Source organism: Pongo pygmaeus, chromosome 11, assembly GCF_028885625.2.
Source record: "Pongo pygmaeus isolate AG05252 chromosome 11, NHGRI_mPonPyg2-v2.0_pri, whole genome shotgun sequence".
Classification (NCBI taxonomy): Eukaryota; Metazoa; Chordata; class Mammalia; order Primates; family Hominidae; genus Pongo; species Pongo pygmaeus.
In genome coordinates, this window is record NC_072384.2 from 32,399,119 (window position 1) to 32,420,799 (window position 21,681).

The 21,681-nt window shown below is 38.0% G+C and overlaps 1 protein-coding gene across 9 annotated transcripts in view; it reads right to left on the reverse strand.

Annotated features, from left to right (window-relative positions):
* NCKAP5 (NCK associated protein 5) overlaps positions 1-21,681 on the reverse strand; it is a 996,626-nt gene that overhangs the window by 437,053 nt on the left and 537,892 nt on the right. For all 9 annotated transcript variants that reach the window (XM_063647383.1, XM_063647384.1, XM_063647388.1 and 6 more), the window contains one exon: positions 17,386-17,519. In XM_063647383.1, the coding sequence (XP_063503453.1) occupies positions 17,386-17,519 (134 nt within the window). The remainder of the gene's footprint in view (positions 1-17,385; positions 17,520-21,681) is intronic.

Genomic DNA, 21,681 nt, shown 5'->3' on the forward strand with positions numbered 1-21,681 from the left:
TTAAAGGAATACACGAGAAGTCACTGAAACAGAAATCCAGCTGGGAGACAGAAATGCAAAATTCTCCGTAGAAGAAAATAGGAAGACCAAGGGCAGGGCAACATAGAGAAAAAACATGAAACTTTGCAACTGGAAAAATACACATCAGAAGTTCTTACTGGTCTTATGACCTTAGCCCTCTGAGTCACAATTTATTCATCTTTAAAATAGGTATGCTAGTCTGGGCGTGGTGGCTCACGCCTGTAATCCCAGCACTTTAGGAGGCCGAGGCAGGTGGATCACGAGGTCAGGAGATCGAGACCATCCTGGCTAACACAGTGAAACTCCGTATCTACTAAAAATACAAAAAATTAGCCGGATATGGCAGCATGTGCCTGTAGTCCCAGCTACTCGGGAGGCTGAGGTGGGAGAATAGTGTGAACCCGGGAGGCGGAGCTTGCAGTGAGCCAAGATCGCACCACTGCACTCCAGCCTAGTCAACAGAGTGACACTCCGTCTTAAAAAATAAAAGTATGCTGTTCACTGGTTAACTACAAGGACTACATGACAATACTCAGGCCTGCAATCACACACACCCTCCAATGTCTCTGGAACATAACAAAAACCACTATAAATATCTGTTAACAGTATAATTAGGAGCTACACTTCTAATGTTAACTTGCAGCTGAAACCATCAACTATCATTCACAAGAATGACAATGCCATCTGCAGTAAGACTCAGAAGTATTGGAAACCCTTCCAAGCCTTTATGTAGACAGATGAGAAGCAGCCATTTGGTTTAATATACAATTATCGTCAGAACTACCCTATAATTTGCCTCCTACAAATATCCAAATGCCACTAAATGGGGCACAAGGTCACTGTGGTGGAGCAGACTGTCTCATAGCTGACTGTCTTATTTCTATTAGAGATGACCCAGGGCCAGATGTGTGCATGGAATCTTCTGCTGGCCTTACACTTTTAGCAAATGGATACGATGAAACGTGTCCCCAGATAACAGGCCATAGGGCAGCCAGGGCAGTTCTCCTTGCTGAATTCTGCTTCCAGCTGCTCCATGGGATGAAACTTTGTGTTCTAGGGAAGTTTCCTGTCAACTTGTCAAAACAGTCACTCTGGCCACTCACACTTGCATTTAAGTTATAGGGCCCAAGTGTTTGGCCAGTGACTCTACCTTGGGTGGTGCTCAAAGAGGAATCCTCTCTTCCCCTAAGGATCGTTTACACAATTGGAGTTTTTTGGGTTTTTTTTCTTGAATATGTTTTAAGCTGTTGTTAATTCTACAAAACAGATGGGCAGCTAAATCTTTTGAAGTTGCTAAATATATTTTGAGAGCATACAATTTTTATACAACTAACGTTCAGTTTATATTTCTATCAGCTAAACTGTTATTAATATTTGCAAAAGCCAAATGTCAAAAGCATTTTAAAACGTCAAACCATGTGAACACGATTAGGGAGGGGTTTCTTGTAAGAATTGGAAAATTTCACCTAACGGTACTGTCTCTCCTATACCCACGCGCAAAATGCCAAGCTCCAGGCCCTGAGATTCAGGGGACTTCACTCTGAGCCTCCTCTAGCCATCCCCTTCCACCATGTGTGGGTTTCCCTGCATCATGGGGTGATGCCCCTGCAGAGTCTGTGCCTCCCCTCTGCCTCATGATGTTCAGGGTATGCTGAACCAGGAATTTCTTTCCAAATGGGCCCGAGCCTGCTTCCAGGACCTGCTGGGGCTGTGTGCACACCCAAGATCCAAAAAGTAGCCAAATGCTGGCAGCAGGCATGGGATGTGGACAGAGTATAGACATGACAGCTAGGGTGCACACGCATGTGCACCCCAGGCCCTTAGTGGTAATGGGAACATGGAGCTGGGGGTGAGAGAAGAAAGGGAGCCAACCAAACCACTGGGCTGCAAGCTGGGTGTTAGGAATTGGCTGCCCCTGTACCAAATGGGCCAAAATGGAACTCCAAGGACTCTGAGAATTCCATGCTTGATTCGGCCTTCCAGGTCGTGATGAAGATACATTCACCAAGGAGAACACATTTTACTTAGCATTTTATTTTGCTGACTTGGTTTATAACTTGTATATATTTAGACCCGTAGAATGTGGGCTGCCATTTATATACTCTTGTTCTAGGCCTTGTAAATATTAGGGGTAGGGCTGCATCAGAGTTAGGTTTAGAAAATTATAGACTTGCAAGTAAGAGTAATTGTATTAAGTTCTGTTAATTTCTCCAGCAAAACTAAGATTGCAACTAATAATCTATAAGAAAGCAGCATGTCTCAGAGGTATTCTCTTCTTTTATTTTCATAAAACATTACAAACATCTGCAAAAGTAAAGGTTCCAGTGTAAGAAATGCTCACATGCTTGATTATAACCAACTCAAAGCCAATTGAGTTTCAACATTAACCCCGATCCTCCCTCCAAATTATTTAAATTACATCACACAAGCATATCTTTTCAGCCATATTTATGTCAGTATGGATAGGTACGTCTTTTAAATATGTCTTTTAAAAAACATAGCCATATGTTATCACACCTAAAAACATGAACTATATCAAATATTCAGGGAGTAGACAAATCTTCCAACCATATTTTCAGATTGTCTCATTTGTTTTCTTTTTTGCAGTATTTTCAAATCAGGATCCAAATAGGGTCCACCCAATGTCTTGCAACACTATTCTTGATCTATAGGTTTTCTCCCCACCTCTTTTTTTCTTCCTTGTACTCTATTTGTTGAAAAAAACAGGTCATTTGTTCCGTAGAATTTCTCATAGTTTGGATTTTGCAGAACCTAGTCTTATAGTGTTTCCTGTAAATTTTTCATTATATCTACAGGCTTGATGAGATTCAAGGTTCATTTTTTTGGCAAGGTTGCTTCATAGATAGTTTTGGGTATTTCCATCAAGAGACACAAGATGTATAAATGTCTCTCTCTGGTATGTTAGCACTATTTCTGATGCACTATTTCATTAAAAATTGCAAAACAGCTTCTAATTATATTCTCCTTTCTCCATTTATTAGCTAAAATATCTTACAAAAGGAAGCTTCTCTCCACTGAGGATGATTTAGTAACAGTTCTTAAAGACAGAATGCTTCTTTCTCATTGTTTATCAGTTTTGAAAATAAAAAGCTGGTTTCCTAGAATCCTCTAAAGGTTTTCTTGGGGTTGTTTTGTATTATTATAAGTGAAAGGATTTAAACAAAAGCTGACAGGCTTTAACACACTGCAGTTAGTATTCTTATTGATGCATGAATTGAGCTGTTTTTGATTGGTGGAAGACTTTTCAAATTGGATCCTGGACATTTTAACAACAGCCTCAGACTGCTATGACAAAAACAACACTACCTCTAAAAATATGACCACTAAAAGCAACGATATTTTGTGGGTTTTTGTCATGAATATAGATCCCACTACAAATGTACAAGCATCTGTTTTCAAGTCACTTCAAATGATTGTTCACTCTGTAGATGTGCCATCAACTACAATTGCAGTTAGATTTACTGGTTTTGCTTTCAATCTGGGGGAATTTTATAATTAGATGTTACGTTAGAATTTTATTAAACATGTATGTATTTATAAAGTCAAATCCTCAAAACAAGGTTTATTGAGAGAAATTTAGCTTCTATTCTTGTCCCATCCCATCTTCTCTCTTTCTATTTAAAGTTAACAACTTTTTAAGACTTACATCATTCTTCCAAATACATCTCTTTCTGCATGTTTGTTTACATTTGTGGACATCCACACATGTACAAATTCCATTTATTTGAAGGTAAATTGAAGTATATGTGTGTGTGTGTGTGTGTATATATAGTGTTCACACACACACACACACACACACACACACACACCCTTCTCAACCTGGTATGGAGATTGGTGATTTGCTTTGTCCGATGATTGATTATTTTGTTTTATATGAAAACGAGATTGAAATATTGAAAATGAGGAACTCTAGATAAATATTTTTTGTAAAGTAGTGCCATGGAAATGATGTTGAACTCTCTAAATCACCATATTTACATCTACCATTCACTTCAAATTTAACTGAAGATCAATTTCTCCAATTGTTAAGGGTTCATTAATCAAGTAATTCTGGAAGAGGACATATTGATGTTTGAACTTAATTATTATGAAGTTTTATAAGTTTTAGAATGAACTTGAATATATATGTCTAACATAATTTTTTGTAACTTATGCAAAATAAGAAAAATTTGTCAGTCATGCAGAACATACCTCAAGCAATTAATAAATACACTGATATATTCTCAAAGACACTGGAAGAAAAAACTTTAGTAAAATGGTATATATCTAAAACTATATAATTGCTCCAAACATAAACACTGCATTGATGCAAACACTAAATTTTTGAGAAGCTTAATATATATTAATTTTTGTAGTGTACAACAGGAAGAAAATCCTTAAGCGACAGACAGACCTTACTTAAATCCTGATTCAGTCATTAGTGGCTGTGTGACCTTTGCAAATTGCTTAACCTTTCTGGGCTTTGTTTTCTTTATTTATCAAATATGGATGCTAATAGTTCCTCACTGGTCTATAATCAATAAGATTATTTGATTATTTGTTTAAAGCATGCAGAAACACAACTGGTACAAGGCCAATGCTCAATAATATTAGCTCACTTGTTCTTTTGTAGGCAACATAAATGGAAGACAGTATGAATAATGGTTAAGACCTATAGTATCTGAGTTCAAACACCAGCTATGATACATCCAAACAGTATGAAGATGGGCAAGTTATTTAACTCATGGGAGCCTCAGTTTCTTCATCTGTAAAGGAGTGATGCTAAGAATATCTTCCATAGAGGACTGTTTTAAGAATTAAATTACATGAAATATTATATGAAAATTACATGAAATAGTTCGTCTAAAAGGAAGGGATGTTTATTTGTTTCATTTCACTGTTATAACCCTGGTACCTAAAATGATGCTGGCACTTGGTAATTCTCCTTAAGTGTTAATAAAAAATAAATGAGATAACTGTTTGAATCTCACGTATTTCATGTTACTTTCAAGTTGCTGCTTTTCACATCTAAGAGTTCTTTCCTCATGCACTGAGACTTAGTCCTTCACCTCTCCAGATTTCATTAAATGATGGATGTTCTCACTGTCAGTGTAATCTCCAAAGTCCCGGCCTTTCCTGAACTGGGGTTTGGGTGCACTGAGGCAGTAACTACAGCCTTACTACCCCACTACTCAATTCTTTACTCAAGAGAGGCTGCTTAGAAAGTCTGGGTCTGCAGAATCTCATAGTCATTCCAATCTATTAGACCTGTAGGATATTTCCTGATAACATATCATGTGTTTTGGTGATTGTTTCTGAAAAGGCAATAGACTTGTAAGTGTTCTATGTGTCATGCGTATTGGAAGTACACTAAATATATTACTACTTCACTGGGGACTCTCTTGACAATAATGTGAATTACTGAGGGAACAGAAATCAATTCTTAAAGTGTTTCTGACATCAAAGGTGACAGCTGGGCTTCAGGAAAAGAGTTCAAAGTAAGATTGACTTCGTGATTGAGATATTCATAAGACTCACACTGCAAAGGTAGGTCGGGCATTCTTCCACTGCCCAAGATGCAAGGGAATGATGCAGGCAGATTCCAAGCTGAGTTTGCTGAGATAAAGGCCTTCAAGGAACTGAGCTTCGGCAACATGCATTGTGAGTACCCATACCATCAGGTCTGTCTTTGTATTCTGTTCTCTGAACCTAAAATGCCCTTCCTTCAGTTCTCTATTAAACCCTCTTCACCTGCACATGCTTCAATACTCATTTCAAATGAATCCATTTCTGGCTGGCAGAGTTTTTCATCTATCATTTTTTTCTCCCTGTCTTATAGCAAATATTTGATCCTAACCTTAGTTATTTTCACATGTAACTCTTTTTTTACCCTAAGATCCTTGGCAACAAGGGATATGGCTTACTTATTTCTGTGTCTCCACACCTTGCTTAGCATACAGCCAAACCAATTTTTTTTAATTATCATACTTTAGGTTTACTAGTATCTGCAAAAAAAAGTTATTCTTTATACAACATTACCTAAGTGGAAATTTTATTTTAAAATTCAATAGAAATAATATAAATTAGATTTTTTAAAATCTCAATATGATGGACCAAGTTGGCCAAATACTATCCACAGTGAGGGTTATTAAATGGTAGATTCAAACAGCAGCAAGTTCCATCAGAAATAACACTTTATTCATTTACTTCACCATTTATTGTGCACCTACTATGTGCCAGACTAAAATCATAAGCAGCTTACATTTCACAAAGGGAAGATACAATATGCAAGTGCAAAATGCTAGCAAGAAAAAAATATAACTTTGTGATAAAAGTCTGTAATCAAGTGAGTAAAGCAGAACATTATAAAAGGCATCAGGGAGATGGTGAATTCGGAGCTGGATTTTGTTAGCTAAACACATATTGTCAAAGCCAACAGCAAAGGGAAAATTTGGGCCATCTTAACTAAATTCAATGGCTACACAGTCCATGTCACAAATGCAACTATAACTTGATTCTGGTCTATGTATTTGGAAACACTGACTCAATCATCAGCACAAGTGGTTTGAAAATATAATGGGAAAATATACTAAGCAAGCAGACACCATAAAAGAGGCACTAATGACACAAACATTCAACCTTCCTTACAAACTTTGAAACAGAAAAATGGTGGTTGCCCAGTTTTTTGTTGTTGTTGTTGTTTGTTTCTTTTTGAGACGGAGTCTCTCTCTGTTGCCCAGGCTGGAGTGCAATGGTGCAATCTCAGCTCACTGCAACCTCCGCCTCCTGGGTTCAAGTGATTCTTCTCCTGCCTCGGCCTCCTGAGTAGCTGGAATTACAGGTGACTGCCACTATGCCAGCTAATTTTTGTAGTTTTTAGTAGAGAGGGGGTTTCACCATGTTGGTCAGGCTGGTCTCAAACTCCTGACCTCAGATGATCCACTCGTCTCGGCCTCCCAAAGTGCTGGGATTACAGACATGAGCCACCATGCCTGGCCCAGTTTGTCTTTTAATTTGATATAATTGTATCTATCCCTCTGGCCCAAGAGTATCTTAGGTGCAACCTCAGCAGGGTGATAATAATTAAGTTTAAGAAATACTGTAAGTGGCAGAGCATGTCAATCTATGAGCAAGGCTGAATTCTGCATGAAATACAATTGCTTAGATCAGTAGGGTAAATATAGTTTAAAACAATCTATTGTATATTTCAAAATAGCTAGAAGAGAATAATTTGAATGTTTCTAGCAAAAGATAAATATTTAAGGTGGTGGAAATCCCAATACCACTAATTTCATATTTTCAAATTATATGAATGTATCAAAAGATCACTTGTACTCCAAAATTATGTACACCTATTATCTATCAATAAATTTTAAAAAGCTCCACTTTCCATTACAGATTATAAACTACAAAACAAATAAACGACGGAGCAGAAAGAGTGTGTGACCAGAAGTCGGAAGCCCTGAGTTCCGGGTTGGGGTCCACATAGCCATGTGATCATAAGCAAGTTACTTCATTTTTTAAGCTTCAATATAATATTTATTATTATTAATATATATGCTTCAATATCATATAATATGCTCTCCCTATCATATGTAAGGTTATAATGAGGAATGAAATAACATAGGGAATGATTTTGGAAATGATAAAATATAAAAGTAAAAAGTACTGTCATTTCTGTGACCATGGGGATATCAATATTAATTAAAATGCTTATTATAAAACACAACTTCTTAAAGCGGTTATAGAAAATAAACAAGGAAAAAGAAATGTATATTTCTGTCTTGAGAAAATGCATGCTGTCAATTGTTACTCCTGTAAACGACAGGTGAAAACCTTTGGTCAGGAGAAATGTGCAAAGAATTCTGAAACACAGTTTAATGAAAACTACAACACATTTCTTTTGTCAGAACCTCATAGCTTCAGCATAGCTAATTCTCTGCTTTATTCTCAAGAAACATTCTTAAAAGCTTGAGGCTGTTTGTTAGCAACAGATGTAGACATTTATAAACAAGGATCATCTTAACAGAATTATTTCTCACAAATTAAATAAAGGATCCCAAAGAACGGTTTCAACTATTTACAGTTAGCACTTAGACTTACACTCTGCAGGAACAGTGTTCATTAAATGCACTGCCTATGGACCAAAAAGGTAATCAGAACAACAATCTATACTACCGGGACTGCTGCCTCTGCCTCTGCCCCATATGCAAACCTTAGAGAGATTGGTATAAATGTTATCTGAGAGCCATAAAAGACTCTCGGAAAGTAAACTTTAGCCTATGGGAAGTAAACTTTCAATGCACCAAATTCCATTTAGTGCCCTGCAGAAAGAATTCTGCAAAGAGTATTCTGAAACAGGCAACTCATCTTTTATAGGTGAGCACTCCATCACAGAAGCCCAGAGATGAGAAATCAGGTCTTCATCCTCCCAGGCCATCACAGTTTATAACTCTAAGAATGATGACTATTATCAAAATTTTAAAGATCCCCAGAAATGGCCATTCTACAACCTCTCTTGGAAGCAAATTTCTGTCATAAACACACTATCTGTAAAATTCTTCTACATGCTTAATCTAAGTCTAGTAGAACACTCGCTGCATCTTTCTACTTTAGTGAAGATATTCATTCATTCATTCATTCTCCAATCAACAAATATTTATTTAATGTTTATGATGGCAAAGGTTATTCGTGGTAGTATAAGAGAGGAACAGGAGTACAAACAATATCTGTCCCTTGGATAGGCAGCAACCTTTAACTCTTTATTTGGATCATTATTAGGAGCAATGTATGAAAATAGCTGCCAATTTGCAGAAAATACCGATGCCAGAAGAACATGGTGCCCAGTCCCAAGTACAGTAATCAACAAAACTTAGACTGTAGGAAGCTCTACAGGTCAAATATTCTAGGTCTTTAATGCATAAAATATGAAGGAAAAGGAAGGGATGGACAGTAACCTGTAGGTTCAAAGAAACTTAAAAGATATATCCAGTTGTTTTTTTAACAGATGCACAAGACTAAACTGAAGGGTTTGGGGATGCACATTAAATGACGAAACTATTAAAAACACAGGAAGGTTATTGCTATAAAGTCAGACTAATAGCTTATTGGAAAAAGATAAAGGTTGAGGCTGAGAAGAGGCACCCAGATGGGATTTTGGGTGGCTGGCAGAGTCTCCTTTCTTGACCTAGCGTTGGTTACAAAGCCATTCACCTTAGAATTATTCCTTAAGCCAGACATTTATTTATTTTGTGTGGCTTCCTGTGTCTATGTTTTATTTTTGAAGAAGCATGTATGGATATGAAGCAACTAGAACTCCTATACATTGCTACATTGCTAGCAGAAATGCAAAAAGGCTCAGATAATTTGGAAAACAGTTTGGCAGTTCCTTATGGAATTAAACAAATGCTTACTATATGGCTCTGTGGTCCCACCCTAGTTATCTGCCCAAGAGGTAAACACTCTAAGACCTGAACATGAATGTTGACAGCAGCTTTAATCACATTCACTCAAAATGGGAGGGAATCCAAATGTCTATCAACAGGTGAATGAATAAACATATAGTAGTATATCTATATAACACAATACTATTCAAGAACAAAAAATGAACTACTGATTTTTGCAAAAACATGGACACGTCTCAAAAGAATCACATGAAGTCAAAGAAGCCAGACCAAAAAGTTCCATACTTTATGACTTCGTCATTTATAAGCCTTTCTGGAAAAGGCAAAACTACAGGGAGAGAAATAAGACTAGTAGTTACCAGCGGCTTGGGAGGGAAATGAGAACAAAGAGGGAGGGAGAGAACTGGTCCAGGACATGAAAATATTTTGTATTTTAACTGTGGTGGTAGTTACATGAGGGTCAATGCTTGTCCAAACTTATCTAAACTATAAACGTAAGAAAAGTGGATTTTCTTTTTTTTTCTTTATTATTATTATTATTATTATTATTATTATAATACTTTAAGTTTTAGGGTACATGTGCACAATGTGCAGGTTAGTTACATATGCATACATGTGCCATACTGGTGTGCTGCACCCATTAACTCGCCATTTAGCATTAGGTATATCTCCTAATGCTATCCCTCCCCCCACCCCACACCCCACAACAGTCCTCAGAGTGTGATGTTCCCCTTCCTGTGTCCATGTGTTCTCACTGTTCAATTCCCATCTATAAACCGCACCAAAAAATAAAATTTATTCTTGAAAGTAGAAATCAATTTAATTTTCAGTTTTAAAACATTATTCTATATCTCACACATTTTCTTACAGGAAAAAATGTGTTGGAGTAGGGACAGTAATGTATTAGAAGTTATAGTATGTTATTAAAACATATTTAGAGGAGAGACTAAATCATTGGTATTTTTATTGATGGCTCTTTCTTCAGAGAAATTGTTAAAAAGTGAAAACAATTCTGCTTGTCATAAAGTTCTCTCTGTTTAGACTTTTTACCAAACGAATACAAATAAATCTTAAAGTGGACAACATCAGAGCCAAGAGCAATCTTGGTTATATGTTCACAGCAGAGTATCTTAACTTCCTTTTGCCGGTCAAGTTCCCCAGTATTTAATTTTGGCTGTTTCCGACAGAAATTTTTCATCTAGGCTTGGCAGTTTTCTAATCTCAACTTCTCCAGAGTCAAGTAACCAAAATAGACGTGGCCAAAACCCAGTCCCACAGAGCCTCCCTGTGATTACAGCATGGACAATAAGACAGTCTCCTCCAAGACCTCAACATAAAACTCATTGTTAGATACTTCAAGAAGGCCTGGTTACAAATGCGAAATTATTACTTCACCCAATAAATAAGTGCATTTCATTTCTAATGCAGGGCCTTTTAAAAAGCATAAAAAGCATTATAAAACTATCATGCAATTGAATTTACTCATTTTACAGATGAGCAAATTGAGACCCAAAAGGGTCAAATTACTTAACCAGAGTTATTAAGCTACTTAGAGGTACACTGACACCAGGTCCTGGACAACCCATTAAATAGGATAGTGCTCTTTGCAACGAAATTGGAACTATACTCCGTATTAATACTGTTTTCTCTACAGGGATGAATAATGGGCAACATAACTTTCACGTTGTCTACTCAAAAACATATAGCTCTTTAAAAAAATTAAGAAGAAACATGTGACCATCTCATCATTTATTAGGCAGAAAGAGAAATACAAAATAAGTAATGTTCAGCTTTCAGTAAGTTAGTATTTGCCCAAGGAGCCGAAAACAGCCTTTCTTTCCAGTTTGCTACATAATTCGTTTTGGCTTTCCTTTGCGTTGCTTAAGGGAGAGCTTACACGCTAGATCGCTAAGATATAAACTTCTGACATCAAAATATGATCCAGATTATGTTATCCAGGCATTTTAAAAGAGGTCATTTAAAATCTTTTCTTCCATTTGTTGTAATTTGAAGAAAATTTATCCTTGAACCAATGTTGCTTTACCATGTTCAACTTCTGGTAGATTTACATAGAGCAGCAGATGAGAGACCCCAATTTTTATGAAAAGTCTCAGGCAGAAATATTGCTGATGATGTGGAAATAGCAATTCCAAATCAACAGAAAATTGCCCTCTGTATTCATCAGGAGGAACAAGGCACTCAGGAGAGCCGGCCTCTGAGACAGGTTAAAGTTGACGAACAGTCAGACATGGGAACAAGTGCAGAAGAGGAGGAGAAGAGCTCTGTGCTGATGCTTGTCCAAAGGTCAATTGACAGCTTTTCTCACCTTGTTACATTTTCCTCCTTCTAAAGATGCAGAGAAAATGTTCTTTTAATGTACCAGACAGATACAGAAGCAGAAGGGAGTACATGGGTAGAACATTTAAGGGCATATTATCCTCTTCAACACACACTTCTATGCCAGGTGCCTACAGCTTCCAAATGGGCAGCAGAAAATGAACCCTAGGATTCCATAAAGTCTCTGAGAGCCGATAATGTGAACAGCAATGAACGAACGAGTTAAGCGGTAAAACCATCTCCATTTACGACTCCTTGAAGTTCAGCATGCAGCAGACTGCACTTAAGCACAGCAATCAACTGTGATAGGAGAATCCCCATTACAGTAAGCAAAGAAATAGCTTCAAGGCAGTGGATGACGGTGCCAAGGGAGAAGGTCAGAACAGGTGCAGAGAAATCCTGAAGGAAGGGAGTGAAAGCTTGAGCTCCATGTGGGTGATTTTTAACTATCCTGGTCAAATATGAGTGGCAAACCTTAATTATTCCCCCTTATTTAGAGGTACAATGACTGGTGTAAACACACACGGAACATTTCAAGGCTGAAGAGGCCTGAAATCAAGTATCTTGATTCCTGATACTTGGGTTGTAATATGGTTTGCTAAGAACATTTACAGATTATATCTGCCAGGTGCTAAATCTGCCAGACCAATTTTAATTTAAATCTTCAAACATGCTGCAGCACAGAGCTGTGACACAATAAAATGTGTAGTATTACTGTTGTCACTATGCAATCTTTAATTTCACCTGACTATTCATGCCTCAGCATAATAAACCATTAACAAGTATGAAGTCTGGCTGTTCTGAATCTGGACAGAAGTGCCCTTTATTTACAGCTAAGCTATAAATACGGTGTTTTGTTCATATATATACATAAGACTTCTCTATCTGAATTCTACTTTTTCTTGAGAGCACATAATAAAAGTGGATTAAAAAAAGAGGGATTACTAGGCACACAATAAAAGTGTTTGTTTCCTGTTGAAAACAGCAGCTTTCATTACTAATCTACAAACTGGGCCTGGCTTGGTGGCTCACCAGCACTTTGGGAGGCTGAGGTGTGAGGCTCACTTGAGCCCAGGAGTTTGAGACCAGCCTGGGCAACATGGTAAAACTACGTCTACCACAATTACAAAAATTAGCCAGGCGTGGTGACACACACCTGTAGTCCCAGCTACTTGGGAGGCTGAGGTGGGAGGATGGTTTGAGCCCAGGAGGTGTAGGCTGCAGCGAGGTGAGGCTGCACCACTGCACTCCAGCCTGGGGAACCTGAGCCAGACCCTGTCTCAATAATAATAATCATCATCATCACCTACAAATTGATTAGATTATTTCCAAAGGGACCAACAGAGATACCTATGCAAATCATGCATGACATGCACAATTACATATATGAAATCAGTACTCTGTAGAGTTGCTTATCTCCTCACTTTATCACCTCAGTGATCCCATTACTCTACCTTTATTTTTTCGTAAATCACTGTTATTTCAACTCAACGTACCCCACCCTAACTTGCAGACAATATTCCTGAAAGTGCTCCTCTAGGTGAATCTAACTGATACACAAACACTTCATTACCTCAACAGGGATAATAAATCCAGGGGTCCAAACAGTGATTGTCTTTACATACAAGGGAAGGCAGTTCCATAGTCTCATCTACAGCATTCACCTTGGCTGTCTGGACAACCACAATTCAAACAAGCGGTTAGAGGAGTGGGGAGAGTGGGAAGAATCTGAAATTTTAGATAGTTACAAAGCTAATCCCTCATAAAATACGCCCAGCCACACAGACAATGGGTTAAATAATCACTTTCACATCTGGAAAGCACCTTTGATGTATATCGCCAAATAATAAGATAAAGTGGCAGCCCTAAGGTATCACCACCTGCCTCTAACTACTACCTTATTGAAGTGCTCTCTCAACTGTGAAGAAGGCTTAATTTGCAAGTACCTTTTTTTATCCATATTTACATTAAAGAATGTAAATGGTCTGAACCAAGTTTGTTATGCCTGTCTGAATCACCCTCGTTGCAGGCAATTTCTGATTTATGAGCTTAGAGCTGATTAGGTAACCTCTGGCGGCATATCCAACTTTTTTTATTGCCTAAACTTTGGACCATTTCTGATCATTATAGCCTAATCAGAGGTCAAGAGGGAAGAAGGGATTGTGGCTGAAGGTTTGGTGGTGATACAAAAAAAAAAAAACTACTCATTCAAGCATTTGTATAGATTTTTATCACCTCAGTGATCCCATTACTCATTAATAGAGACAATCACAAATGTTCAGGCTTGCCTGTTGCCTTCAAGCCATCAGGCTCATCACACAGCTGAAACTGCATAAAATTAAGCCATGGACCACCTCTCCTGAATCACTCATCCTGACACCTGAACTCTACTTCCCACGTGTACCTAACTGTCCCAGCATCTAACTTCATTCTCCGCTTCTCCCTCCATTGCCTCACCCTGTTACTGAAGCTGAGACTGGGAATCCCATAACTACTGTTTAGAGGCTCCCATGCCTACAAGGCCGTCAAACATACCGGTAAAACACGTCACCCAGCCCAGGCCAGGCGTCAGCATCTTATGCCTCTGTTTCCCACATTCATAGTATTAGAAAAGCACATGTATATATCTGGAGATTCCCATGAATCTGAAGTAGAATGGTTGCCCTGAGAACTTTAAGCACCAGAGTACCAGAGTAGTTCCTATTTCACTTGTGATCTCTTAGACATGACCCAGCATTCTTATTCCATATATTAGGAAATTGAAAAACAGCTTAACTTTCCAGATATAAGTGACATAGTGAAAGCAGCAGCCCTTGCAAGAATTAATCCTAATTTGCACCATTTTGGGCCACGTCTACTGTATCCTTCAGTGTCTTCTATAAAGTGTTCTATGTGATACATTGTATTACAAATTTATTAACAGAGATAATATTCCTCTCTTTAAGGAGTAGTAGCCTTTGGCCATGAGATAATAATTACATATTACTTGTTTTTTTTTTCTTTTGACCTTGTCTGCCAGGAATCTTAGAGCTAAATTACATGCTCATACTCAGAAAACTTGTTGGGCTATGTGAAGGTGATAACTTGCCACATTCTCCTTTCATGAGCTTATTTTGTTTTTATTTTATCAGCCCTATTGTAAATCTACCTTTTATTTTAAGCCACACCACATTCTTTGAGAAAGTGGTTATTAGCTTAGTTTTTAAAAGTAACCTCAGCCCATGAACAATGTTCAAAAGTAATTCCACATCCCAGATAACATCACGCACAAAATGAACTCATCGACCCAAGAGAAAAAAAGAAGAAAATTATGAATATAAAGGTTTCTAATTCAATAGAATAATTTATGTTATGGAAATTATTTAGATGACCATGTTGGATGTTAACCTGGTCCAAGGGTGATGCAATAAAGGCTTATTCTATAATATTGAGAATGTTTCAAATACTTAATAAGATTATTTAAACATAACTAGAAATATCTTAAAAACCAAAGTTTAAACTGTGAAAGGCCATCAGAAATGGTTCAGTAGGTCTACTCAAATTATTGTGTAATTATCTGTTACATATGCTTTTCCCCTCATGTCTTTTACTGATTTACATTAGTTCTCTGGCTGTAACTGGACTTGAACTTTTCAGTTTCAATGATGCTTTACACGAGAAAACTAATTATAATAGGATAAAAATCTTTCACAAAAGAAGTATGTAAAAACCAACCACTACTTATTGTACACATAATTATCTTCTCTTTCAGCCTAGGATGTAGTCTTGGCTCTTGTGTAACTTAAATCTGTAGGGGATTGGCATCTGATTTACAGCAGATGACCCAGCATCATATGAATATAATTTACTATGCCATGTGTCTCCTGCCACCTAAATCAGTAGCTTGAATATAGAGACATCTCAATTAGACAGTGCAAGGAGAGCAAGATCTGCCTCCTCCTTTCCTGCGCCATTAAAACAAACAATATTACCAAGCAGTGCTTGTTTTAAATTCACTTTGGAGGGGTGGATCTATTATTTTAAGTTGGTTAGGAGACACAAAGGGAGAGTTGCCATCAAACTGAATGAAAAATCGAGCATAAGGTGATATAAGTAATAGCCTATGAGGGGTGGGACATGCATTTATTAAAGTATTGATTGGTGCCTTTCTATAGCACCTGTGTATTATCATGGGCTTGAGGAGTTGAACAGGGTGTTAAATTATAATGCTGACCACACAGGAGTCATCCATCCTTCTTGTCCTGTTCCTCCATGAACTCCTACACCAAAGTTGAAGCACATACACAGTATTGGCCATAATGAGGTAAATTATCTGGAGGCTCAACTATGTTTGTTCTCTCCCTGCAACACATCTAAAAATTAAGCTGTCATTACAAAAACTTCATAATGACAAAGCTACATTATTTATCACCAGTCACAGTGTTGTCCAAATCCTGGTGAAAAGTTAAAGACAAGACCCACACAGTTTTCTCATGAGGATTTTAGGGCAACTTCTCAAACATGGGTACTGCCTGGGATAATCTCAGGAGAGAAAAGTGAAACAAATTATTTTCCTGATTTTATAAATGGTGAAGTATAGAAATGAATGCAGATTGTTCTTCACAAGGTGCCTATAACTGGTCCCAAGGCTGTAAATGCACAATTTTCTGGGGGATTCCTCCCATGGAATTGAAGGGATTTTAACATAATAGTTTGAACCATCACCTGCCTTCATATTAACTATAATTGGAAACTGAAAGATTCCAGCTGCTAGAATTAAATCTAGGAGCTACTTTTTCAGAATCTTCCCTTCAAATTCTTTGAAAGAGAGATTCTAGTGATCTCTCTCTCTCTCTTTTTTTTTTTTTTGGTAATGGAATCTTGCTTTGTTGTCAAGCCTGGAGTGCAGTGGCGCAATCTCGGCTCACTGCAAACTCCACCTCCTGGGTTCAAGTGATTCTCCTGTCTCAGCCTCCCGAGTAGCTGGGAATACAGGCACCTGCCACCATGCCCGGCTAATTTTTGTGTTTTTAGTAGAGATGGGGCTTTGCCATGTTGGCCAGGCTGGTCTTGAACTCCTGACCTCAAATGATCCGCCCACCTTGGCCTTTCAAAGTCCTGGAATTACAGGTGTGAACCACTGTGCCTGGCCACATTCAAGTGTTCTAGTGATATCTTTTTAAGGATATGAACTCACTGATTTTTTTTTTTTTTTTTACTACTCCTTAATGTTTCCTCTAAGCAATGAGGAAGAGTTTATTGAATCATTAGAGTCACATACTCTCTCTTTGTCTTAAAATAGGATTGCGCTGACCAGTGAAATCTCATCCTCTTGGCTGGCCTTTTAAAGGACAAGCCTACAGGCTGCAAAGCCACCACAACTCACTTGAAGACCCTTAGGGAAGCCATCAGGAAAGAAAAGACAATCAGTTTCAATAAAGATCATGTCAGGTGCAAATGGAAAGTTTCAGAAAATTGGTCTGGATGCCATAGGATGCTTTAGTCAGAACAGAAGGTCTAAACGGTTGGTAAATTAGCTCATCAAACACAACAGAAGCTTACACAATGGACATTCAATCCAAGGTGTTACTGGTGCAGAGAGAGATGCACCTCAGGAAGCAATCTGCTCAGCTAAGAACAATACCTGGAGAACTGCTGCTGCAGGCCACGCATCTGAATTCTGTTGCGCTCAGACTCTAGGGTCACCTCCTGCAACCGCTTCTCGCTTTGAAGACGTAAGTGTCTCTCCTCTTCCAGTTCATGTATCAGCTTCTCATGCTATAAAAGACACAAAGGGAATGACTTTTAGGAAGGTGTTTATGACAAAAATAAGAAATAGCTGGTTATCAAGTGGTAACTTGAGCTTTATATATATGAATTTCATCCTTTGAACAACCCCACGAAGTAGGTCCTATTCTTAATCTCTTGTTATAGACAAAGAAACCAAGGATCAGAGACACCTAAGTAATTTGTGCAAGGTCATATAAACCAGAAGGTAATAGATTTTGAGTCCCAGGTGACTTAATTCTAACACTTGAATAATTTCCACTAACCCAGAGAGCATCCTGTGAAGAACTATGACCCAAAAATACTATTGAATGCACAATAAGTCAGATAATAATTAGTAAGATTATTACCTGTTCAGAATTATTTCATCTCTTCCATCTCTGGTATATCCTTGAAAGAGAAAATTACTATTTTTATAGAAGGACCGAAAATTTCAAGTTAATTAGAATGTGAAGCTGATGAGAGTGAGTCTCAAGAACTGTTTTTCATTTTGTCCAGTTAGGTCTTCAGATATAAAACTAGGCCAAGCCACCCACTGTTTTTATAATCCTAGATAACTAGCTCATCTCACGAACGGGTATCAGGGATTGAAAGAAGAACTGGATGACACAGAATTGATGGTTCAGCACAAACTCATTCCTGGAACTGGTAAAAAGCACACAGCTCAGATCCTCCTGATAGCACTGAGTCAGCTACACTAATGTCTTTTTTGTTTTGTTTTTGTATTGTTGTTGTTGTTGTTGTTGCCTTTTTTAAAAAGCATGCCATGCTGTTATTGTTACTGCTATTACTAAACTGAGCATTTTGTACACAGGATATACACTCTATGATGAAAACCATACATGCAATGTCTGATCATGAGGGACACACATACTTAAAAGGAAAGAAGACAAACAGTGACCTCTGTTTTGAAATAAACCAAATACTATGACTGTGTACCATGCACTATAGATTAAATATGATTCATCGCATGTGGCATATTCATAGGAAGTGATAGCAATGACAGATTTTCTCCAGCTCTAACTCATGAGAAAAAAGGCATTCTGAGGATCATGAAAGAAATATTAGACTAGAATCTAGATGTGAATCCTGATCCTCTAAAAATACTTACATATCCTCCTGCCTCTGTACCTTTGTTCCAGCGTGAAAACCTCCCTAGGTCTCTCAGTTGAAAGCCTAGGGTTCCTTCCGGGCTCAGCTGCAAGCCATGTCCTCTACAACTTATCCCTCATCACTGCATTTCCTCCCTTCCCTGAATTCCAACATCGCCTACTATCTTTACCACCTTTTAGGTCTTTACTTTTTCTACTGTTATTTTTCATGTGAATTTATCATAATTCTCCACCTAGATAAATATTTGTTCAAGATGCCTTATGTGCAGATAGATTTTACATTTTTAGCACATTACCTAATACGCGGTACTGCTGGAAATATATTTGCTTATTGATTCTGAAGCTGGCCTTTTGCTTACTCAAGCCTGAATTTTTGATGGTCTACTTTTAACTCCCATAATCAGTTACTTTTACTGAAATCAGAAAAACTAAAATCAAAATTAAAATCAAATCTTTATTCTGTCACTTTGGAAAATGACATTCTGGAAGCGCTGGAAAGAAAGAAAAATGTGGTTGTGGAAGATAAATGGGTTAATTAAAGTTAACTCTTTACAAAAATGGTCAAAATGGCAAATTTCATGTTACATATATTTTACTATAATAAACTCTTTATGGTTATATATACAATTGACATTCCTCTTTTTATTGACTGATTAGACTAAAAGAAACATGGACAAGTCACCAATACTACAGAATTTGGAAGATAGTGCTTTGATTCCAGAAACAGGCCAAAAAAAAAAAAAAAAGAATGTACGCTAAATAGTTCAAAAGCGCATGCTACGAAGCATGTGAAGTTCACACCTGTAATCCCAGCAGTTTGGGAGGCTGACGCGGGTGGATCACGAGGTCAGGAGTTCAAGACAAGCCTGGCCAAGATGGTGAAACCCCGTCTCTACTAAAAATAAAAAAATTAGCCAGGTGTGTTGGCGGGTGCCTATAATGCCAGCTACTCGGGAGGCTGAGGCAGTGAATTGCTTGAACCCAGGAGGCGGAGGTTGCAGTGAGCCGAGATTACGCCACTGCACTCCAGCCTGGGTGACAGAGCGAGACTCCATCTCAAAAAAAAAAAAAAAAAAAAAAGAATGTAAAGTTTTGCAGAGAAAACAGCATTCCTCCTTCCTTCAAAAGTAAAGAATGCTCCATAGATTCACTCACTGACATATTAAAGAGTCCTAAAAACATGATCATGAGAGAACCTTTTCCACACGAATAACCTTTTCTCTTCAATTTATTTATGCCTTTTAAAACATGAAAGAAAAAAAGCACACACACACACACACACACAAAAACCCTGGTAACACAGAGAAAATTCTAAGGAATTAAGGCTACGAGGGCAAAAGCTTTTTACTAAAATATATTCCCTTCAAATGAGGTGTATTTCTATTAATCCATCAAAACTTGACAATAATCCACACCTACTAAATATGAAAAAGATTTGTACCCAACTTTTTTTTTTTTTTTTTTTTTGGAGACAGAGTCTCTCTCTGTCGCCCAGACTGGAGTGCAGTGGCGCGATCTCAGCTCACTGCAAGCTCCGCCTCCCAGGTTCACACTATTCTCCTGCCTCAGCCTCCAGAGTAGCTGGGACTACAGGCACCCTCAACCACGCCTGGCTAATTTTCTGTATTTTTAGTAGAGACACGGTTTCTCGATGTTAGCCAGGATGGTCTTGATCTCCTGACCTTGTGATCTGCCCACCTTGGCCTCCCAAAGTGCTGGGATTATAGGTGTGAGCCACCGTGCCTGGCCTGTACCCAAATTTAAAAACAGACTACACATAGAAAAAATATAGTATCAATAGATTGGCTATTTTTTTTTCTGTATTCGCTATATTCTGGATATAAATTGATCTATCCCCAAAGTAATTTTAATTTGTCTCCCAAATGTTGGCTCTGGATCTTTCACAGCAGAAAGCGTGAAAGGCAATGAGAGATGGAGAACAGTTGATGTTATTTACACAACGCCACTAGGTACTGAAGAGCAATAAGTAGAGGACAATATCATGGAAATCTGGGTTACAAATCTGACAGGACCACATTTCCATAGCAACATCTCTCTTTCTGCAGAGCCACTGAGCTGGGATGGCTTGAAGACATCTGCCTAGGAGAGCCTCATGACGATTTTCAAAGCTCCTCAATCACAACCTTTCAATTCCTCCTATGTTCTTCGAGCAAGATGCTCCATGTTCGTCACCTCTTCCCTTTCTCTTTGGCTTCTCTTAGCAAAGCTCTCAAATCGCTGCACCAGGAACACAAACAACGGCTCAAAGGCTGCGTCTAAGCAGTGACATTACACACATGTTCAACAAAACTTGCCAGTAACAGGCTCTTCTTTCCCTTTACAGAGGTGAGCTTTGTTATTAGTAAAAAGGTAGGTTTGCCTGTTTTTCTGAAGAAAAGCTGTGAGTGGGTTAACTTTCAACTCTATGTTATTCATTAGCTGCTGTCTCTTAACTCCGAAATGAGCAAACTCTGCAAAAAAATATCTTCAATCTGGAGAATATTTTACATTTTACAAAATGTATCCACCTTCATTACTGTATTCAGTCTTCAGAACAATTCAGCAATACTGGTTATTATCACCTCCATCTAAAGATAAGGGTAGGGGACTGAAAAGAGAAGCAGGAAGCTTGCTCTGTTTCCATAGTTAGAAATAGCAGCTCTGGAGCTAGAACTGAGTTTTTCTGACCCTAAGTCTCCCACTTTTTTCCCCTACTACTGTCAGCTCTACTGTAACATTTCTTTTAAAAGTGCTAATTTGTTCCAAAGTAACTGATATGTTATGAAAAAATTTCAGCATGACACAAATCTTAGGTTTGCCGATTGCCTGATTTCATTCATGAGAAAAATTAGGTGAACACAGAAAACTCCACCCAGTTGAACTGCATCAAAACACATAAAACACATATTTCAAACAGACCTCAGTCCACCCTGTGCATTACGAGCCACAACTATCCACATGTGGCGTTACACCTTCCCCTCCAATTTCAGACAGCGTTCCTTCCACCACTTCACAGTAACTTCTGAACTGCATCCCTGTTG